General features: G+C 53.2%; 1 protein-coding gene and 3 long non-coding RNA genes across 11 annotated transcripts in view; 1 reads left to right on the forward strand and 3 right to left on the reverse strand.

The window, feature by feature from the left end:
* TTLL1 (TTL family tubulin polyglutamylase complex subunit L1) overlaps positions 1 to 3,436 on the forward strand; it is a 37,057-nt gene extending 33,621 nt beyond the window's left edge. For all 8 annotated transcript variants that reach the window (XM_082420642.1, XM_082420641.1, XM_082420648.1 and 5 more), the window contains one exon: positions 3,175 to 3,436. In XM_082420642.1, the coding sequence (XP_082276768.1) occupies positions 3,175 to 3,304 (130 nt within the window). In that variant the 3' untranslated portion in view covers positions 3,305 to 3,436. The remainder of the gene's footprint in view (positions 1 to 3,174) is intronic.
* The window catches only part of LOC309641080, a 349,060-nt gene that overhangs the window by 25,971 nt on the left and 302,348 nt on the right, over positions 1 to 20,741 (reverse strand). The gene's annotated exons all lie outside the window — the stretch shown is intronic.
* On the reverse strand, positions 874 to 2,635 carry LOC309641095. Its single transcript, XR_014252525.1, has 2 exons — positions 2,164 to 2,635; positions 874 to 1,851 (listed from the first exon to the last, which is right to left on the reverse strand). It is a non-coding gene; the product is annotated as an uncharacterized lncRNA (long non-coding RNA).
* Positions 7,062 to 20,741, reverse strand: part of LOC309641093 — a 299,958-nt gene continuing 286,278 nt past the window's right edge. Inside the window, exon 2 of the long non-coding RNA XR_014252523.1 lies at positions 7,062 to 7,393. This is a non-coding gene — a long non-coding RNA (uncharacterized lncRNA). The remainder of the gene's footprint in view (positions 7,394 to 20,741) is intronic.

The raw sequence follows: 20,741 nt of genomic DNA on the forward strand, positions 1-20,741 counted from the left end.
GCAAGGAGGCGTCAGGGTGTGAGCAGATGAGGACAGTGCGGGGGTGGGTAGGGGTCATGGGGTCAGGGCTGTAGGACAGTGAACTGGGAAGAGAAGGGGCAGAGGTCAGAGTGAGGCTGGCGGCCGAGGTTTTGCAGGGGCTGCGGTCCCCAAACATGGCAAGGTCAAGTGCCCTGGGAACGGGCTGAGCTGGGGTGGAGGACAAGGTCATCGGAGAGGGCAGTAGGTCAGGGAATCGGGGTCCCATCTGTTTGGTCACTGCGGTCACCAGCAACAGGGAGCCGAGAGCCTGAATCTTAAGGAATTAGGGGCAGTGACACGGAGGATTAGAGGTGACCAACAAGGCCGGGTGAGGGTGGTGAATTCTGCTGACCTGGGAAGGAGGTTTGCGGTGGGAGGGTCTCCTCCAGAGTGGGAGAGAAAACAGGCCCACTCCAGGGGCTGCAGGGGAAGCCAGGTTGCCGAGCAGGAAGGTGAAGGGGACCTTCCAGGATGAGGTGGAGGATGGGGGGTGCTTTGTCCATTGCTGACGAGGGACAGAGCTCTGAGTGCACAGAGGGAGGGAGAGTTTGCTGGTGGGGCCAGGATGGGGCCCGTCCAGAGCCTCGGGGGTTGGCATTGTGGGCGGTGCAGGGTGACACGCGGGTGACGGACGTCAGACCGTGATGGAGGGCCTCGCGGGCCCAGTCCTGAGACAGATGGGGGGCTGTGTGGGGAAGGAGTCTGGCCAGGGTCTGGTGGGTCCGCCTTCGTCCAGCTGAGGGTGGCGGGGAGGCGGGCTGTGGGAACCCTGTGGGACCCTCTGCCCCCATCAACCCATTGCCTCCTCGAGGGAGTGGGCAGACGCTCCATTTCCAGTTGAAGACGCAGTGGTCCGAAGCCTCAGTGCTTTTACTTGGAGAGACAGAAAGGTGGGCCCCCCTCAATCCGTTCAGCCACCCTCTCCCCAGCTGAGGTGATAAGGAAAGCTCGAGCGCGGGGCCGACCGTTCTGAATCCTTCCATTCAGGACCTGCTCCCGGTGCTTCAGAGGGCCTGTCAGAGCCCCGGGTGGGCTTACAGCCCTGGGGCCGCGTGGGGAGGGCCCCGACATCACGGGCCCCGCCCTGCCCTCCTGGCGTGCCAGCCTCTGCATTCCGCTGCGTGCTCACAAGAGCCCTTCAGAGCGTCCCAGCGAGGGTGCCAGCGCCCCTGGTGTGGCACCCAGAAACAGGTGCTCTTGCCGCTGCCCCAGCTCGCCGTCCTGGCCTTGGGGCCACGGGGCCTGGCACTTTGCATCTGCTCCCTCCGGGGCCCAGTTCAGAAGGTGCCCGTTCTACTTTAACGGCCTTTCAAAAGAGAAATGCTCTGAACCCTGACAGTGAGTGGATTCTGCCTGTCGAAAGGCCAGGAGAGCAGCCCACCAGCACAGGAGGGGCCTGAGAAGAGCCATCCGGTCTCTGACTCTCCTCCACGCCCGCTCTGTCCGTGGGCACACCACCCCTGGGAGCAGCCCGTCCCGGATGCCAGCTGCTTGCCAAACGCTCGTTTCAGTCTGTTTTGTTTTTAAGCCACACAAATGCCCAGTGAAACTGGGAGCCCACCTGTGGGTCTCCCCTCTGTTTACTCAGCAGATTCTTATTGCACGCCACCCCACGGGTGAGATGCGGGGGAGGACCGTGAAGCAGACGGGGGGCGGGGAGGGGTCACTCCAGCCCTTCAGTGGGTACTGCAGACGCGCACAGGCAATAGAGTGATGACGTATGAACGGGAGTCCCCGAGGGAGGGGAGGGGCCAGGGTGGCTTCCGGGAGAGCCCCCCACAGGCAGAACCGCCAGTGTCCCTGGGGAGTCCTCTGTCCAGCTTCGTCTCTCTGTAGGGAGACGGGGAGGAGAGGGGGGCCCACGTGTTGTGGTCTGACATCTACGTCCGGCAGAGGGAAACCCCGTTGTGCCTGACACGTAGATAACACTCAGCGACTGGCCTTCCTCCTCCCTCCCCTCCCCTTTCAGCCCCGTTTGCCACCAGAAGCCCAATGCAGGAATGTGTTCTTCAACCTCAGAGGCCTCTAACCCACACTCAACCCACAGATTTTGACTCTGGGAATGAGCTTATAACGGAAGCACACCCTCTTCCAGAAGTCAGCAAGATGTAGCTAATGCAACACAACTGAGCATCTTAGTACCTTTTGCGTTTGATGTGAACGTCTTCACACGTGTAGCAGAGGCTCCTCAGGGTGTGGTCAGCAGTGATACCTACGCATGCACTTCAGCAGTGACAGGAACTTCACACTCTGAGCTACAGGGTAAAAAGCTCCGAATTAGGAATCCGGACTCCTGGGTTTTATTTAATCCTACCTCTGCCGTGTACCAGCTGTGTGACTTTAGCACACTGACTAAACCCCTCTGAGCCCCACGTTCCTCAAACAGGGAGTGGGAATCATAACACCTCCTGGTCTGAGTCAGGAGGGTGATGTGAAGCCACAGCGGGGGGTGTAGGAGACCCTGTTCGCTGGAGCCTGCATGGTGCCAGGGCACACAACAGGTGCTGTGGGTTTCACCACCCTCATGGGACCCCCAAAAGAGGGGCCCCACCCCAGCAAGAAAGGGTCACCCAGATGCCAAAACGGTCAGGGGCGCTGAGGTTCTAGGCCAGTTCTTTCTGATGCAAAAGCCCAGGCTGTACTTTCTATCCAGGCTGTGCTTTAGCGCTGCATCAGCCTGATGCAGGAACGTTGGTGGGGAGGAGTGGGGGGGTGGTCACAGCTGGTGGAGGCGGCACTGGCCTTGCCTGTGAGCGAGCTGCAGGGCCTCTCCCTGTCCTGGCCTCCTCCTGCGCAGGCCACTCACACCCTGTGCCCTGTCTGAAACGGAGTTAGTCATCCGCGCCCCACAGATGCTGAGCGAGATGCTGCGTGTAAAGTATTTCCAGACATCACTCCTCTCCCTCGCTCCCCTGAGGTCTCTTTCCTTTCCTTGGGGTCATTGCCAAATTCAGTCTGGTGGCCTGCATGAAATGTCAGCTGCCGGGGTGGGGACCACCCACAGTAACAGTTTGACGCGGTTGTACTCGTGTTCCATGGCCAGGGGCGGTGGTTGGTGGGCTGGAGGCGTGTGGGACGGGGCCAGGCTGCTTTGCCGCACCGCAGCCATGGCGACACTGCCGCTGAACCCTGGAGATGCTTCTCTGTTTCTAGGTACGACGAGGAGCTGGCACAGGGCGACGGGGCTGACCGAGAGCTGAGAAGTCGGCCGGGCCAGTCGCTGGGGCCCAGGGGGGGCCGATCGAGAGACTCCGGGAGGACCGTCCTCACAACCTGGAAGTGACCACCAGCGAGAGCAAGACTCCAGCCTGCACCCACCCTTGCTGAAGACCTATTTTGGAAACTTCCTTTTTCTAGAGCTTTTTTCCTTTCCTAAACCCTGTAAATAAATAAAGGCATTTCTTTGGAAGGTTAAGGAGCCTATTATTGGGAAGAAGTGCCTGTTTCTCCTTTACGCTCACACCCACAACACTCTGACAACAGATGTATGGAGATTTTTCCCACACCAAGCAATTCTGCTGCGGCGCTGGGTGTCCTACCGTTTAACTCAGTTCTGACGCTGTCTGCCTGGAGTTGGAGTCAGATCCCGCAGGGTAAGGCCTCAGTCGCACAAGACTGCCCCCACCGTCTCAACTTCAGACGCCAACTGCAAGCCCATGTTGTTAACTGTGCTTCTGACCAACTGGCTGTAAGTTGGAGGTTCTCACAACCCTGTCCTTGGGTTCAATTAATTTGCTAGTGGGGCTCTCGGAATTCAGGAAAACAGTTTGCTTGCTAGATTACTGGTTTACGTAAAGGATGCAACTCGGGAAAAGCCAGATGGGAGAGATGCACAGGGCGAGGTGTGGTTGAAGGGGCACAGAGCTTCCACGTCCTCTCCGGGGGCACCACCCTGGACGCTCTTCAGATTCCATAGTCTGGGGATATTTATGGAGGCCTCGTTACACAGGCATGATTGATTAAATCATTGGCCATTGGCGATTGACTCACCCTCCGGCCCCTCTCCCTTCCTCGGAGGTTGAGGTGTGGGGCTGAAAGTTCCACGCCTCCAATCATGTGGTTGTTGGTTCCCCGGGCAGCCAGCTCACATCCAAGGCCATCCAGGAGCCCCAGCCTCCAGTCAGTAGCACAAACTCTGGCTTGCTTGAAAGGGACTTGTTAGGAACAACAAAAGATACCCATTTCACCTTTATGCTCTGTAGCAATTTCAGGAACTGGGAACAAAACTAAATATAACAAAGATGTCCCTGTAGCTCTTAGAAAGGAAATTACAAGGGTTTTAGGAGCTGTGTGCCAGGAAAGGGGATGGAGATCAAATAAATATTTCTTATAAATCACAATATCACAGTCTATTCATAAGGGCTGTAAGAATTGATTCACAAATGTATAAAACGAGCTCTTTCCACAGAAAGTAACAGCTTCAGCATGTGACTTAGTTTATTATAAGGTATTCACGTTTGTAAAATTTGTTTTCTAAATTAAAAACAAACCCAAAACCTGAATATCTTACAGAATCATGCTGCTGTGAGAAAGCAAAATATTTAATCTGACAGCTGCTTTGGTTTCATTCCTTTTAGCTTGACTGCGATTTGGAGGAAAACAGGCGACTAGAAATATTCCTCAGCATTTATCGTTACAAAGTCCTTTGTCTTGATGCTCTCAGACAACTCACTTGGGTTTTGTAGGTGAGTCTGTCGGTCAGATGAGCCCAGGCAATTCCCAGCATGTGGCTTATATGACATCAGCATGTGGGTTTGCCACAGACGCAGAGGTAAACGCTGTTGGCAGCCGTCGGTGGCGGGATAAGCTCTTGATGTGATGTGTTTACCCACAAGCCACCCTGGTCACCACTGACCTACAGAAAAATATGGGAAGGCAACCCGTGTCCCTCTGTAGAGCGACTGATGCGGCCAAATAACCCATGGGGGTGTTCCTCTTAGTAAGAACCTTTTACTGTCACATGTGACATCTTTCATTGATGCTTCATTCACTGTCCTGAGTTTCTTTTTCAACTCCCCACCTCTTTTTGGTTACAACGTTAGGAATAGGATTTTGTTGTTATATAATTACACCAAGGACATGGAAGATAGAGGTCTTTCCTGTACCCATGTGCGAACACCTGTCATGTTTACATGTCTTGTGTGTATACATGTACTCACATATATTTAATGATGTTTCACAGCCATTTAGGGAAAAAGGTCCTTTTAAATGGATCTGGTACAATACAAAGTGAACGAAATGTAATACAAATGGCATTTAGCCAGAATCCAAATAAATTGCAATTTGGAGGGATCTGTCTGCTGTGTTCACGTTAAGCCTGAAATAGTTCCAGCTTATTGACCGATGCATTTCGTGTGTTCCTTAATATTTAGGCCCGCTGTGGATGGCAGGTGTGGCTTCGAGCCTCTGAATCAGACCTGGGCTTGAGGCCTGGCTCTGCCATTTATTAGTTTGTCCCAAGGCTGACAGTGGCTCTTTGGACTTTTGCTTCCCAGTGTTTAAGAAGGGGATTATTTATATTTGCCTTAGAAATAACAAGTGCCACTGCCTGCCCCACCTTGCTCTTGTTCCAGCTCTGACGGTGTTTTCTTCCCCAGGAGGGGACAAAATCCACGTGGCTGGTGGCCTCCACCCTCAGCTTCTGCACACAGCTTTTCCACCCACCACTTCTCACAACCCAGGTTCTCCGTTATGTTGCTTTATTTTTGCCTCTCAGATGTGTCTGGGAAAGGGTGAAGTCCCTGGCTGGGAATGTGACCGCAGGCTGAGCTCAGAGGGCAGTTCAATCACGGAGGAAAGAAGTTAGTTTGCCAATGACCAGGTTGCTAGGTGAGAGCGAGTGTCTGCTAAATAGATTTATGTCAAATATTGACTGTGACATTAGTGATGTCATGTTCTGGGGCAGATGTTTCCTCTGGACATTTCTAGAATATACATGGGTAGGAAGTATGCGATGTGTGAAGAGGCCTTGGGAAATTGTTGGGCTGTAAACAGACTGTCGAGTCACTCGGCTCAGATCTTGGCAGTGGTGTCCCCATTTGGAATCGTCCAGGATGACAATTTTTGTTTTCTTATCAACTCCCATTATTTTTTTCCATTTGACAGGGTAGGAGGGGGTGGTTTCCAAAGTCTGAGGGTTGTAGCATCTGGTCATTTTCACAGTGATTCTTTTTGTTTGATTTTTCCCAGAGTAAACCCATCATTTGCCTGCTTCCTGAATGGGCTGCTCCCTCAGTATTCTTTGGCAGATGCTCAAGCCCAGAATGAAGTTGTCTTCCTACATGTTCCCCGTCTCACAGCCCAGCAGTCCCCAAACCTGGTGACAAGCTCCTCGATGGGCCTCCCACCTGGACCACTGGGTCTCGGCCCGCAGCCCCACCCCATGCAACTGGGTTCCACCCTCTGGCCCAGAGCATTTTTCTGACCTGTGGCCATTTCCCCCAGCACACAGTGGTTCTTCAGCACCATCCACAGAGCCTCCTGTGCTTGGGGGGACCTGGAGGCCCTCCATACACGGTGTCCACCAGCCCCAAACTCACCTGATTTTCTAACCCCAGGAGACTGGCAGTTTCCACCATCCCTCTAGGTCCACTTTCCAGCTCTGCTGTCTCTCCAGCCAGCCCCGGGAGGAGCTTCCCTGGTCTCCCCAGCGTCAGGCCATCAGCCTCCTGTGGCCCAGGGAAGCAGGTGAGTGTCTGCTGCAGGGACCCCGGCCAGCCGGCCTCCCGCCCGACGCCTGGCACTGCCCAGTGACCAGTGCCCACAAGGTGTTCATTAACAGGAGCTGTGCCCAAGTGGCGTGCCCTGGGACATTTCAGGACACCTGTGAGGCAACAGGAGCACCATCAGATTTTGTTTCCTGTTTCTCATTCAAGCAGACGAAGTATTTTTATGTCTTTTCTGATTTGTCCCAGCCTGAACCATACTGTGTCTCATACGCTTCTCTCCCACGCCCCAGGCCACGTGGCTCGCGGGATCTTGGTTCCCCAACCAGGGATCGAACCCAAGCCCTCGGCAGTGAAAGAGCGGAGTCCTAACCACTGGACCGCCAGGGGATTTCCTCATATGCTTTTTTTTTTTTTTAATTTTATTTATTTATTTATTTATTTTTGGGTGTGTTGGGTCTTCGTTTCTGTGTGAGGGCTTTCTCTAGTTGTGGCAAGCGGGGGCCACTCTTCATCGCGGTGCACGGGCCTCTCACTATCGCGGCCTCTCTTGTTGCGGAGCACAGGCTCCAGACGCGCAGGCTCAGTAATTGTGGCTCACGGACCCAGCTGCTCCGCGGCATGTGGGATCTTCCCAGACCAGGGCTCGAACCCGTGTCCCCTGCATTAGCAGGCAGACTCTCAACCACTGCGCCACCAGGGAAGCGCTCCTCATATGCTTTTAAGCTGAAGATAGCATCCTCGTACTTCTGTGCCTAGAGGGTTCCGAGCGTTCCATCTCGTGCTCATTTCTTCCGTGGCTGCCGTGTTCCCTTAGCAGAAGGGAGCCTGAGGGTCCGCAGGGTCCCCTGCAGGGAGCCATGGGCTTCCCCGCCCCTTGATTGTCCTTTTTTTTTCCCTTTCTTTTTCAAGTTTAATTCCCTTGATTTTTCTTATATGATAATGCTGCGTGGTAGCCCCGTATCTGGAGTCTGGGTTCTCCTCCCGGGATCTCGAGTGGGTCTAAGACAGCAAATTCTGAGCAAAGTCTCCTTCCAGGGGTTAGCGGTGAGGACACCGTAGCTTGGACAGGACACGGAAGGTGGCCTGGCAGATGGCCCAGGTGGCCGTGGCCATCAGCAGCAGCTTGGGCAGGGGGACCAGGCAAGCTGCAGAGCCGTGGCAGAGGGGCCAGTGGGGCCTTGCTGGCCTTGTTCCCAGTGGCCTCCACACCGGGAGGTTGGAAGCTTGGCCAGGATGGGCCCTGCGGGTGGCAGCAGCAATTTCCTTGGAGCACCTGACTCCCACTGAGTAGCCTCCAGTGCCAGCCAGGGCTTTGAACTCGGCCCCTGGGTCTACTTCTGCAGGGGCTTCACCTTCAGAACCTCAACTTTGTGGGACACCAGTGACCCCAGACTTCTCTGTGGGTATACTGGGTTGAACAGTGCCCTCCAAAACTCGTGTCCAGCCATAACCTCAGAAGGTGACCTTGTTTGGAAATAGGTCTTTGCAGATATAATTAGTTAAGGGTCTCAAGATGAAATCGTCTTGGATTTGGGGTGGGCCCTAAATCTCATGACTGGTGTCCCTATCAGAAGAAGAGAGGACACAGGCACAGAGGACAAGGCCGTGTGAAGACAGAGGCAGATGCCGCCCTGAGCCAAGCAAGCCAGGCGTTGCCGGCCGCCGCTTTGAAGAGAGGCGTGAACAGATCCTCACTTGGAAGGAAGCAACCCTGACAGCTTGATGTTAGACTCTGGCCTCCAGAACTGTAAGAGAATAAATTTCTGTTGTTTAATCCAGCCAGTTTGTGGTCATTTTTCCCAGCAGCTCTAGGACACGAACACAGTGGGTGAGCAGCAGAGACAGCCCCAAGGAATTGGCCCTCAACCGAAGGGCCCACTGGTGACAGGTGACCACCTGGTTCTCAGGTTTGCTCCACCGCTCCCAGCTCTCAGTCCTGCTCAGACTCCCTACGAAGGCCCTGCAGGCTCGGCAGCGCTGGGCTGGCCACGTCTGTTCTCGGAGAAGAAGCGTCACACCCGTGCCTTCTCTCTCCCCAGATCCCAAGCCTCCGCGACCTCCCCTCCTGAGTTCCCCGGGCCTGGCTGTGATTGTCCCCTGTTCTCTAGTTACTCTCTCACCTGAGTCAGATGCTTCAGAGAAAGCCCAAGTTTTCTGGGTTTTTCAGTAATGTGATTGCTATGCTGATGCAGGTTGTGGGTGACCCTCTTGCCTGAAGGACAGCAATGGTTGCGGTGTGGTGTCTCTGCTGGTACAGTGCAAGCCCGCATGCCCCTGGGGCTTTCGTGCCTGTGGTGTCTGATTCAGGGCCATTCTCCAAGCTCCTCTCCTTCGCCTTTTTTTTTTTTTTTTTTTTTTTTTTTTATAAATTTATTTATTTTATTTATTTATTTTTGGCTGCATTGGGTCTTCATTGCTGTGCCGCGGGCTTTCTCTAGTTGTGGCGAGCGGGGGCTACTCTTTGTTGCAGTGCGCGGGCTTCTCATTGCGGTGGCTTCTCTTGTTGCGGAGCACGGGCTGTAGGCACGCGGGCTTCAGTAGTTGTGGCACGTGGGCTCAGTAGTTGTGGCTCGCGGACTCTAGAGCGCAGGCTCAGTAGTTGTGGCGCACGGGCTTAGTTGCTCCGCGGCATGTGGGATCTTCCCAGACCAGGGCTCGAACTCGTGTCCCCTGCATTGGCAGGCGGATTCTTAACCACTGCGCCACCAAGGAAGCCCTCCTTCGCCTTTTAATTCCAGTCCTGGACTGAGCCTTTTGGGTTTTTGCCTCCTGAATTCAGTCCCCTCTGTTGCCACTGCCCCCCCCACGCCTCCCCCCACCCCCGTGCCGTTCATTCCACCCCTCCCCATCCCTCACTGCCTCCAGCCCCTCCCCCCTCCCCTGCCCCGGAGCTGCCTTTGCGGCCCATCAGGTGTTGCCCGGGATCCTCCTGGGGAGAGGGTGGGCCACAGAGAAGAGCCTCCGAGGGCTTTCTCCTGCCGGAGGTCTCTCCTGTGGTGGCTGAGGATGCCGGGCAGCTCCTACCTCGGGACCAGACTCCCATCCTGGCTGGAGCATCGAGCTGGGCCGGCTCGGAGCTCGAGGTGTGCCTCCTACCTGCCCAGCCGCAGAGCAGAGGCTGTGGCTCCCCATTCACCTTGTGTCCCAGGCCTTACGCCCCACAGCAGATGGCGAGAGGTGAGAAAAAGATGCCTTAAAAAGGGTCCACAGGACTTCCCCGGCGGTCCAGTGGTTAAGACTCCGAGCTTCCAGTGCAGAGGGTGAGGGTTTGATCCCTGGTCAGGGAACTAAGATCCCACATGCCAAGTGGTGTGGCCAAAAAAGAAAAAAAAAAAAAAGGAGAGGGGTTCCACGGAGGCACCTGGGGCTGATCTATCTGGAGAGACCACGAGCACTGAGCTTTTCTTTTTTTCTTTTATAAATTTATTTATTTTATTTATTTATTTTTGGCTGCGTTGGGTCTTCGTTGCTGCGTGCAGGCTTTCTCTAGTTGTGGCGAGCAGGGGCTACTCTTCGTTGCGGTGTGCGGGCTTCTCATTGCAGTGGCTTCTCTTGTTTCGGAGCTCGGGCTCTAGGCCCGTGGGCTTCAGTAGTTGTGGCACGCGCGCCTCAGTAGTTGTGGCTCACGGGCTTAGTTGCTCCGCGGCATGTGGGATCTTCCTGGACCAGGGATTGAACCCGTGTCCCCTGCATTGGCAGGCAGATTCTCAACCACTGCGCCACCAGGGAAGTCCCGCGAGTGCTGAGCTTTGTCTGCTGACATTGTCCCCGAGGAAGAGAAAGCAGCCCTGACAGCCAAGAGCAGGCCTGGCCCTCGCAGCTTGGTGTTCTCCTGTGGAATGTAAACAATCGCACAGACCATCGGCATCAGACCAGGCCACTGTGTAACTGATCATCAAGGCGGAATCCTTCCATCCTCGTGTCTGAACCTGAACAGCGGTATCAACATTGTCCAAGCCGCAAAATGACCAAGCTTCCCCGACCCTGTCCCGGCCACAGGACTGACTTCACCAATCACTGCTCTTACCTGCTCCAGGCTCCGCTCCCTGTAGACAAGGTTTACTGAGACACCTGGTCACACAGAATCACCTGCCCTTCCTCAGAGCATCCAATCCAGAGCAAAGCCCGCCTCCCCAGACCCGTCACCCAGCACACACCCAGTGCCCTAAAGTCCCAGGCGCATTCTCCTTCTAGGTAGCAAGCGATTCACCCACCTGTTCCCCCGCAGGGTGCTCCTGTCCTTTGGCTGAAGAACGTAAGACTATGAGGATGTTTAATGATTTAACATGGGGAATTGCACTAGTTTTGACGTGGCTGAGTTTTAAGAAAGACTGAGTCCTTCCCCAAGGTTGGCAGAGGTCCTGTTCAGTCTTAGAAACAGGTAAACACGTTTTTCTCTTCAGTTGGTGCTACAGATGCTGTGAGTGGGGAGGGGATAATGGAGGGGCCCCAGCAGCAACTTGGAGAAGGAAGCTGGCCTCCGGTGTCCCTGCTCAGGAATGCAGCCACCTCCCTTACTGCAAGGTGCGGGGAAGGTCGGGGGAGAACCAGGGAGGCCCAGGCACTGGGGGGGGGGGTTGTCATGTAGTTATCTAACTTTTACAAATTACATTTCCCACAAAGCCTTAAGGGCCTACTAAGTTAAAAACAAACAAACAACAACAAAAAAAACCCAGCACCTAATCTGAGAGACACAGAATGCTGCCCGGTCCTTCATGTGCGGGAGGAGGTGACTCCCCAGGGTCACCCAGCTAGTGAAAGACAGAGGCTCATTGGGATCCGGTGCATGTGATTTCCCACCCAGCTCTTTCCAACACAACGTGTTCTCGCCTATGGAAAAGGCAGGGAAACACCAGGTCCCTATGGTAACAGGACAGTATCCAGGGGTTGAAATTGGAGATTATAAAATCAACAAATATTGGTTGCCACTTGCCATTCAGAAGGTTTGGGAAATTGGAAGATGCACAAGGGAGACTGCAGGGGGTAACAGAACAAGGACAGAGTCAGGTATCAGAAGACCCGCGCCCTCTCCCTGCTCTGCTGCTTGTTTGCTGTATGACTCTGAGTTTTGCTTTCTTATCTGCCTGGTGGAGATTATAATCTGTGCCCTGCCCACCTCACAAAGCCATCACGAAGAAGGAAAGACAATGATTGCAAAAGTGCCAAATCAGCATTAGTTAACTAATTAGTTAGTTTTTTGCTGTCACTTGAGTTTTAAGACCTGGTGTCTGCCCTCAAGGAGTTCACAAACTATTTCTTGTAAGAACAATGAAAAAGACAGTATAGGCTCAGTGCCAGAGAAGTGGCATGAATAACATATGCTCCAACAGCTGTGTTCTGGGTCGGCTGGGTGATCTGGGGTGGTTTCCTTGAGCTGTGTCTTAAAGAATGAGTGGAAACTGGATGGGAGGCAGGGGAGTTGTGGGGGGTAATCTCAGAAAGAGGATTCAGGGCCAAATTATGAAGGATCCTGGATGCCAGGCTAAAGAATTTGGCGCTAGGGAGCCATTGAACGTTTCTGAGTAGAGTGACAAGGGAGGTGTTCTTAGAGATGAGACTCTGGGGGTGGTTCAGAGGATGATCGAGGTGGGGAGAGGCTGGAGGGAAGCACAGCAAAGAAGAGCTGAGGTTGTGGACTAAGGAGGATATTGTGGGTGGGAGGGTTGGTGGAGGAGGTGGCCTGTGCACCCCGGGTTGCAGATCTTTAGAGCTAGGAGCAATTCTCAGTTGACCAGCAGGGGGCATGTGTGTAAAAGGGGTTTGAGCCTTCGAGGCAGAATTAGGTAAACTTGGCAAAGTTATGTTAACTAAAGTACTTTCCAGGAGCTGTTCAGTGAGAGCCTATAATTCATGGCTATGAAATAATGTTGTTTCCATGTAACAACTGTGTAGCGAGAAAGTCACTGGTTTGCTTCAGTTCCTGAATCTTGTACTCAGAATAAGAATGAAAATGAGTCTGCCGGAAAGCTGGACTGACAGGCAAACTCTTCTCACACACGGTCTGTCCCAGGCAGAAATTTCTCCTTAGCATGCGGAATTCCCTGTTTTTCCATTAAATCACCCAATATTGAAGGAGCATTAGTGATTTGATAGCACTGGGTGCTGGGGGCACAGCCCTGAGCAAAACAGGCAAGTCCTTGCCCTGCAGAGTTCAGTCTGAAGGGGAGAGAGATGAGAGAGGAACATTCCCAGAGGTGGGCGAGACCAGAGGGCAGGCTGCTCAAGTGGACCCTCGGAGGGGCCATGAAGGGCCTGGAAAGAGCTGACTGTGACCGGGCAGAGGTTTTGGAGGGACGGAGGGCAGTGGATAATAGAGGCTGGCTCTCTGTGTTGTGTCTGGACAGATCCTCAGGATTAGGGGAGCGATCTGATCTTCTTGGGGGATGGGAGGGCTGGCTGCTGGGCACAGGTGATTTCTCCTGGTCTGGAAGGAGCTTGATCCCCCATGCGGGTGTTGGGGACATGTCTGTGCTGCTCGGGTCAGCACAGAAACTGTTGAGGTGGAGCCCCCTTGAAGATGTGTTCCAGAAAGAAGGACCATGAGCTTCAGAAGCTGAGGCTGGGGGCTGTCCGGTCACTTTCTTTCCCCAGTCCTGACCTTTCAGGTCTTCCTTCGATTTCACGGAACACTGCCTGTCTCCTTCCTGTAACTCCACCACTATTTTTAGCCAGAGTTAGAGAGAGTTGGCTGCAACTGAAAGAATTTTAACCTTTAAAAGGTCACTCAGGTTACAGTGTGGAGAACAGATGGGAGAATGGTCATCCAGACGATAGATGATGGTGTCCTGGAGAAAAAAGTGGTGTTTGGAAGTAGCGTCAACAGGACTTGGTGGGGGAGGATGGGTGAAGAAGGGGAGAGAGACCTCAAGAAGGATGCTCAGCTTTCTGGAAGGAGGTACCATTCATGGGGGGCTCAGGGGAAGATGATGCCTTTAGTTTTAGGGATGTTGAGCTTGAGGAATCTTGGGGACACTCCTGTGGGGTGTCACGTTGGCACTTGAGGATCTGAACTTGGACTGTGATATAGAATCGAGGGCCACTGGCGTGGAGCTGGGAAGGGATGCTCCAGGAGATTGCCTGAGGGCGGAGGCCACAAGGAACAACAAGAAGGGGGTGAGAAGGAGCAGGCAGGGAGGAGTGAGGAGCTCAGCTCCGCATCTCATGGAAGCCAAGATGTAGGAAAGCGTGACGAGAGCTACGTGGGGTCATAGGAGCTCAGCCCTGAAAGGGGCTCTGGGACTTCACAACCGGGGGCTATGGTGGGCCTGGTGAGAGCAGGGTCGCAGTGTGGCAGGGAGATCCCAGAGGAAGTGGACCAGCCGTGGGGATAAGTCTTTCAAGTAGGGAGGTGAGGGAGAGGAGAGGAGAGAGAAGGAGGCTCTGAGGGGCTGTGCACCCAACTGAAGATTATAACTTTTAATAGGCTTCATTCATTCATTCATTCTACTGGTATTTACTGGTGCTCACTGTGTACCATAGCTGTTCGAGGTCCTGGGGACACTTCGCTAAACAAGATGGGTCAGTCCCTGTCATCATGGAGCATAAAATCCAGAGGGTGCTAGAGGAGAAATCATCATCTTGAACAGTTTTATTGAGGTCTAATTTACACACCATAAACACACTCATTTTAAGTGTACGATTCAATGACCTTTAGCAGATTTACAGAGTTGTGCAGTGATCACCAGAATCCGATTTTACAGCATCTCCATTGGCCACACAAGATCTCTCATGCCCATTTGCAGTAACTCCCTATTCCTACTTCTAGCTTCCAGCAGCCACTAATCTACTTTCTGTTTCTGTAGATTTGTCTTTTTTGGACATTTCATATAAATGGAATCCTACAGTATGTGGAGTTTTTCTTCTTCTTCTTCTTCTTCTTTTTTTTTTTTTGCAGCTAGCTTCTTTCACTTAGCATCATGTTTTTGAGATCCATGCATGTTGTAGTGGGTATCAGCATTTCATTTCTTTTTACTGCCTAATAGTATTCCATCATATGGATAGATATACCACATTCTATGTACCCATTACCAAGTTGATGACATTTGAGTTGTTTTTACTTTTTTAGCCATTGTGAGTAATGCTGTGTGAGCATCTGTGTATAAGTCTTCAGGCGGACAAATGTTTTCATTTGTCTTGCGTAGATATCTAAGAGTGCTAGGTCATAGGTAAATATATGTTTACTTTTTAAGAAACTGCCAAACTATTTTCCAAAGCAGGTGTACCATTTTACATTCCAACCAGTAGTGTGTGAGGGCTCCAATTTCTCTACATCCTTGCTAGCCCTTATTATTTGTCTTTTTAATTATAGCCATCCTTTGGATGTGACATGGTATCTCACATGATTTGCAATTCCCTAATGACTAAAGATGTTGAGCATCTTTTCACGGGTTTATTGACCATTCCTATGTCTTCTTGGGAGAAACTGTTTTAAAGAGGTGAATTTTCCATTCCTCCTAGGAGACTGTGACTTTTCTCTTATTCTTTGGTAGAAGATTCCATTGACTCTTCCACGAAGACTTTCCTGATGCTCTTGTCTACACTGGTCTCTCCTTTCTCTTAAATTTTAAAGCATAAGTCAGATCATATCTGAGACTTAACGCCCTCCGAGAAAACTTCCCCTGTAATTTAGAATAAACTCAAGCTCCAGCCTCATCTCCCCACCGCCCACTCTCCCTTCTGCCCTTGCTCCTTTTGCTGGAGCCACAGAGGCCTTTGAGGGTGCCACGCCCACCACCGCCTCGGGGCCTTTGCACTGGCGGTCCCCTCTACGTGGAATTCTCTTCCCCTTGATCTCTGCGGGGCCGGCTCCATCTCATCATTTGGGGCATCTTCTCAGAGAAGCTTTCCTGATCATCCTTCCAGCCACAATGTCTTATCATCTTCTCTGGCTTTCTTCAAAGCATTGATCGCTATCTGAAGTTATCTTAGGTATTTACCTGCTTTTTTACTTTCTCCCCCGCAAAACCATCAACTCTGTGAGGGCACCACAACCTCTGCTTGGCCCGATCCAGAGTATGGCACGCACCTGATGGATGACAGTTGAATGACTGACTGAAGGAGTCTAAGGTGCCTGCTCATTTGTGATGGTCCTCGCCCTCACCTCTGTGGCTCCTGCTGCCCCAGGGTCATGGCCACGCACCCCCAGGCTGAGGTAAGGAAGACCTGGGCGGGCTGGCATTTGTCCTGCGTGGCTGGGGCCCTCAGTGGTCACTGTGTGAAGCACTTCAGGACAGCGTTAGAGCAGCAGACACTGGCGGCAGTGACAAGTCAGAGCAAGATCAAACGGTGTGTGAGGAACGGTTTAAAACTGGAAGAAATTTAGTCTCAAGAAGAGAAGATTTAGGGGTGACACAAAATATGGAAGGGCCGGGAGTTCCCTGGTGGTCCAGTGTTTAGGACTCATGGTTTCACTGCAGTGGCCCGGGTTGAATCCCTGGTTAGGGAACTAAGATCCCGCAAGCTGTGCGGCATGGCCAAAAAAATTAAAAAATTTTAAAAAATTGAGGGGCTGTTAGGTGAAGAGGAATAATATGTAGTCGGGGTGTTTCAGAAGGCAGACCCAGGAGCAGAGGGCAGAAGTGGGACGGTAGATGTTGGCTTGGTGTAAGGGGGCCCTTTCTTGGTAGCATTGCTTGGGTGCAGAATGGGTCATCTTATGAGCCTCGCGTCTCAGGGAGGGTACCACTCCCAGGGGTGCGGTAGAGGGCATCCATCACGGATAAGACTGGCACAGGTGGCTGGTAGGGCCTCTCTGCCTCTGAGCCTCTAGGAGTTCCCTGAGCTGAAGGCATGTGCTGTCCCAATGTTCAGAGGTGACCTAGAATTTTCATCTGCGGCTTAAGGGGAAGAGTCATTTCAGGGCATGGGGAGGAAAGAGATCAGCTTGCCTGCACCAGCCTAGCCCCGCTGGCGGGGAGAGGACGGGCCAAGTTCTAGGGCCCTGCGAGCAAATTTTCTGTTCACTTGCTGATTTGTGGAGTATCCCTCTCCCCCTCTGCCCCAGGGGATCTGCCCCACAAGGACAGGGACTTGTCATCTCATTCACCACAGCACCCAGAACAGTGGCCAGTGGATAGTAGGTGCTCAATAAATCTCTGATTTCAAAGCTTGACTCTGGAATCTGGGTCCCGGGAGAACACTTGTCCACTGACTGTCTGTGTGGGGTCCACTCCATCACGTCTCTGAGTCTGTTTCCTTGTCTCCAAAGTGTGCATGATGACATGAGGGTGATTGCCATCCTCACCTGCCAGCTGGGAAGAGGCAGTGGCCGAGCTTGTGCACCTGGGTCTGGGCTGCCCTGGTTGCTGTCCTGCTATTTTTATTTTTATTTATTTTTATTTTTAAAATATATTAACTTTATTTGGCCGCACCGTGCAGCATGTGGGATCTTAGTTCCCTGACCAGGGATCGAACCCATGCCCCCTGCATTGGGGAGCGTGGAGTCTTAACTGCTGGACCGCCGGGGAAGTCCTGCTGTCCTGCTATTTTTAGCAGCAGTGATCACAAAGCTCTGTTGTGGGTCCACCTTCTCTATTCCCACTGTCCCCTGGGCAGCAGTCTCCAGGTCCCAACAGCTGGCTTGCGGAGGAGAGCAGCCCAGCTGGGGAGTGGGAACGTGTGTGCGAGTGCCAGGGGAGGGGGAACGGGCAGAGCTCTGGGCTGGTGAGGGCTGAGTCACAGCCATAAAAACTGGGCTAGGGGGGTGTCATGGTTACATTACACTCACTTCCTGCCCGGAGGGTGCTGTGTCCCATGCCTCCAGGCGAGTGAGCCCAAACAGAAAGGCTTTGAGAAAGCAAGGAAACAGGAGGACAAATGGAAAATTTCAGTGAACTGGCCGCCCAGGAATCCCTTCAGCTTGGAAGCGTTCTTGGAGCCTCAGCTCCCGTACCTGGAAAGGCCTGTCATTTGGCCTGGAGCAAGTTTCCTACTTACAGGTACAGTGGAACCTGCAGGCATCCCGCTTCGCAGCCATTCATGCCCCATGCCCGCCTCAAGACCACAGCTCCTGCTGTTCCCACAACCTGGCATCCTCCCCTCCCCTCCCCCACCTGCTGAAATCCTGCCCATTCCTGAGGCCCAGTTAAACGACCACGTCCTTGAGTCTTTAAACCATCTTCTGACCCAGCACCTGCCACTCTTCTCTGCCTGCCCTTGACTTTTCAGTTCCACACAAGTGAACTCACTCTCACCTCTCACCTCTCTCTCCTCCCACTAAATCATCCTCACTTTTCCCCCCAGCTTGAGTATGGTTCTGGTGGCCTCAAACATTTTCATATAACTCCACACATATTTATCCAAATTTCTCATAGGTGCTTTTTCTGATCTCACAGTTCTATGACACAAAAGCCTGTAAATACAAAGCTGAAAAAAAATATCACCATTCCTTGGTATTTACCTAAATGAGAACTTCTGTCCACACAAAAACCTGCTCAAGAATGTTTATAGCCATTCTATGCATAATTGCCCAAACTTGGAAGCCACAAAGATGTCCTTCAGTGGCTGAATGCATAAATAAACTGTGGTACATTCTGGCAATGGAATATTATCAGAGATAAAAAGAAATGAGCTATCAAGCCACAATAAGATGTGGAGGAAACTTATATGCATATTGCTAAGTAGAGAAGCCACTCCGAAAATGTAAGACTGTATGACTCCAGCTCTACGACATTCTGGAAAAGGTAAAACTATGGAGACAGTAAAAGGATCAGTGGTTGCCAGGGGTTGGGGTGGGGAGAGGGATGAATAGGTGAAGCACAGGGGGATTTTAGGGCAATGGAACTATTCTGTAGGATATAATAAGGATGGACACACGTCATTATGCATTGGTCAAAATCCAAAGAATGTGCAGCACAAAACATGAAGCCTAATGCAAACTCTGAACTTTAGTTAATAATAGTGTATTAATATTGGTTCCTCAATTATAACAAATGCACCACACTAATATGGACGTAAATAATAGGGGAAACTATTGCGGGGGGGGGGATGTGGGTAGGTGGGAACTCTGTACTTTCTAATCAATTTTTCCATAAACTGAGGGCACATTAGCAGGTGACTGGGGGACACCAGAGCAAGGAAGTGGGAGAGGGCGCGGAGACCACAGAGCAAGTGCTTGGAAACAGTGCCCGACATCGGGCCAGGCTCCAAGGCCAGTGCTCAGGGAGGCCCCCAGGCCAGGGGACACTGACGAGTGACATGGCCTCTGCTCTCCCCGTGCCCTCTCTACTGGGAGACTCAGCGTGGTGTGGGGTAGTGCAAAGGGTATGGCTTTGGAGCCAGACAAAAGCCTATGACCTTGGACAAGTCAGTTTACCCCTCCGAGCCTCAGTTTCCCCAAGTGCAAAGAGGACTTGTCGTGAGGAAGCAGGAGTTCTCTTGTATAAAACACCATCCTGGGGCCTGTCGCCATGGAAGGGGGTCATTTTGGTGGCGAATGTGATTGTTATTGGGGCCTGGGAGAAGCCAGGGCCAGTTCAGCCCCTTGGGCCCTCCGTGGACACCCAGCAGGTGATCTGTCCCAGTAGGTGCAGGGTGAAGGCTGCCTGAACGAGTGAGTAGCGGCAGTCTCCCAGGCCTGGTCCCCGGGAGCACCTGGCCCGGGGACCCCACTCTCTGGGCGCACAACAAGAAAGCTGTGAGCTGTAATGAAGCCAGGCCTGGCTTGGCGGGCTGGCTTTCCCCAGGGTCCACAGATACTCCCATCAGCCTCAAAGAGTGCATGGGCCGAAATCTGAAACCCAAGCCATGGGCTAGAACCAGTTGCACAGAGGACAGAGTTGTCCCAACAGGAAGGGCGTGTCTGAGCCTGCTGGAGGGACAGCCGGAGGCAGCCTCGGCCCTTCGCCCCCCAGCCCCCCAGGAGCTGCCAGGACCCAGACGCCCAGAGGACAGCTCCCTGGAGCGTGCCCTCGGCTGGCCGCCCCCGCCCTTGGTCTCAAACCATAAGGAGGGATGTTTGCCTACAGCCTTGAGGAATCAGCCTGTGCTCCACCTTGGGCTGACTGACCACCCCCCCCCCCAACCCGCCGCCCCAACTCCCACTGCTCCCATTACCTGCCCCTCAGACCCGTCCTCCCAAGTCCTGCCCTGTGAGTCTTCCGGAATCTACTCAAACTCTGCTTTTCTCAGGAGCCCTCCGGGACCCCGTCCCCAGGGCACTGCCTGGGCCCCTCACCATCACTGCTCACAGCCGCCTCCTCTGGCCCCCACCAGCATTACTTGCTGGGAAGTGGGGAATGCGTGTTTTTCATTCCTGCCCAGCTCGATACCCGGCGTCACATGTCTGCTGTGTTGGAGGGAAAGGGGGGATCGCTGTGGGGAAGTAAGGAACACAGGAGAAGGAGCCAGGAGGCCCCGGTTTGCGAGGGTCTCTGGCCCTGGCTGCTGGAAAACCTCTGGTAACTCACCTGACTTCCCTGGACTTCCACCTCCTCACCTTAGACGCAGGGAAGGACTCACCTGGTCACCCTCTGGGGTCTCTGGCTTTGATGTTCTGTGGCCCCCAAACAGCTTCCTCCGCCAATCTCTCCCACCCACCCCACCCCCTGCCCAGTACTGCACTCCAATGTGAAATGCCGCCCCTCCGCCTGTTACCCTGCTGACCCCCTATTCTGAACTACTGTCCATCATTCATGCTCCTGGAGAGGAAAAGGAATAGTCCTTCGTCACATACACTTCTGAGCACCTGCCACGCGGCATACACAGCTCCAGTTCAGATGGTTCAAAACCATCCGTGACCTACCCTGGCAGGCTCTGGTGTGGCTCTACCATCTGCTGCCCGGACCCAGAGAGAGGAGAGAGTGGGTGACCGTGGGCAGTCCACAGGGCACAGGAATTTCTTGAGCTTGACGTGGAGTTGGCCTCCCCAACCCCCTGCCCACAGTGGGGCTGTCTGGATGGGAGGGTGGATTCTGACGGATCTCAGACTTGGTCGGAGTCTCGCACAGAGGGAGAAGGGTGCACAGGGAGACCAGGCGGGGGCAGGAACTGGGCCTGGGAAGAGGAGAGGGCTGCGGGAGTGGGAACACAGGCAGCAGGGTGGGGCGGCCGGTG

This window comes from Balaenoptera physalus (assembly GCF_965194825.1).
Source record: "Balaenoptera physalus genome assembly, chromosome: 13".
Lineage (NCBI taxonomy): Eukaryota > Metazoa > Chordata > Mammalia > Artiodactyla > Balaenopteridae > Balaenoptera > Balaenoptera physalus.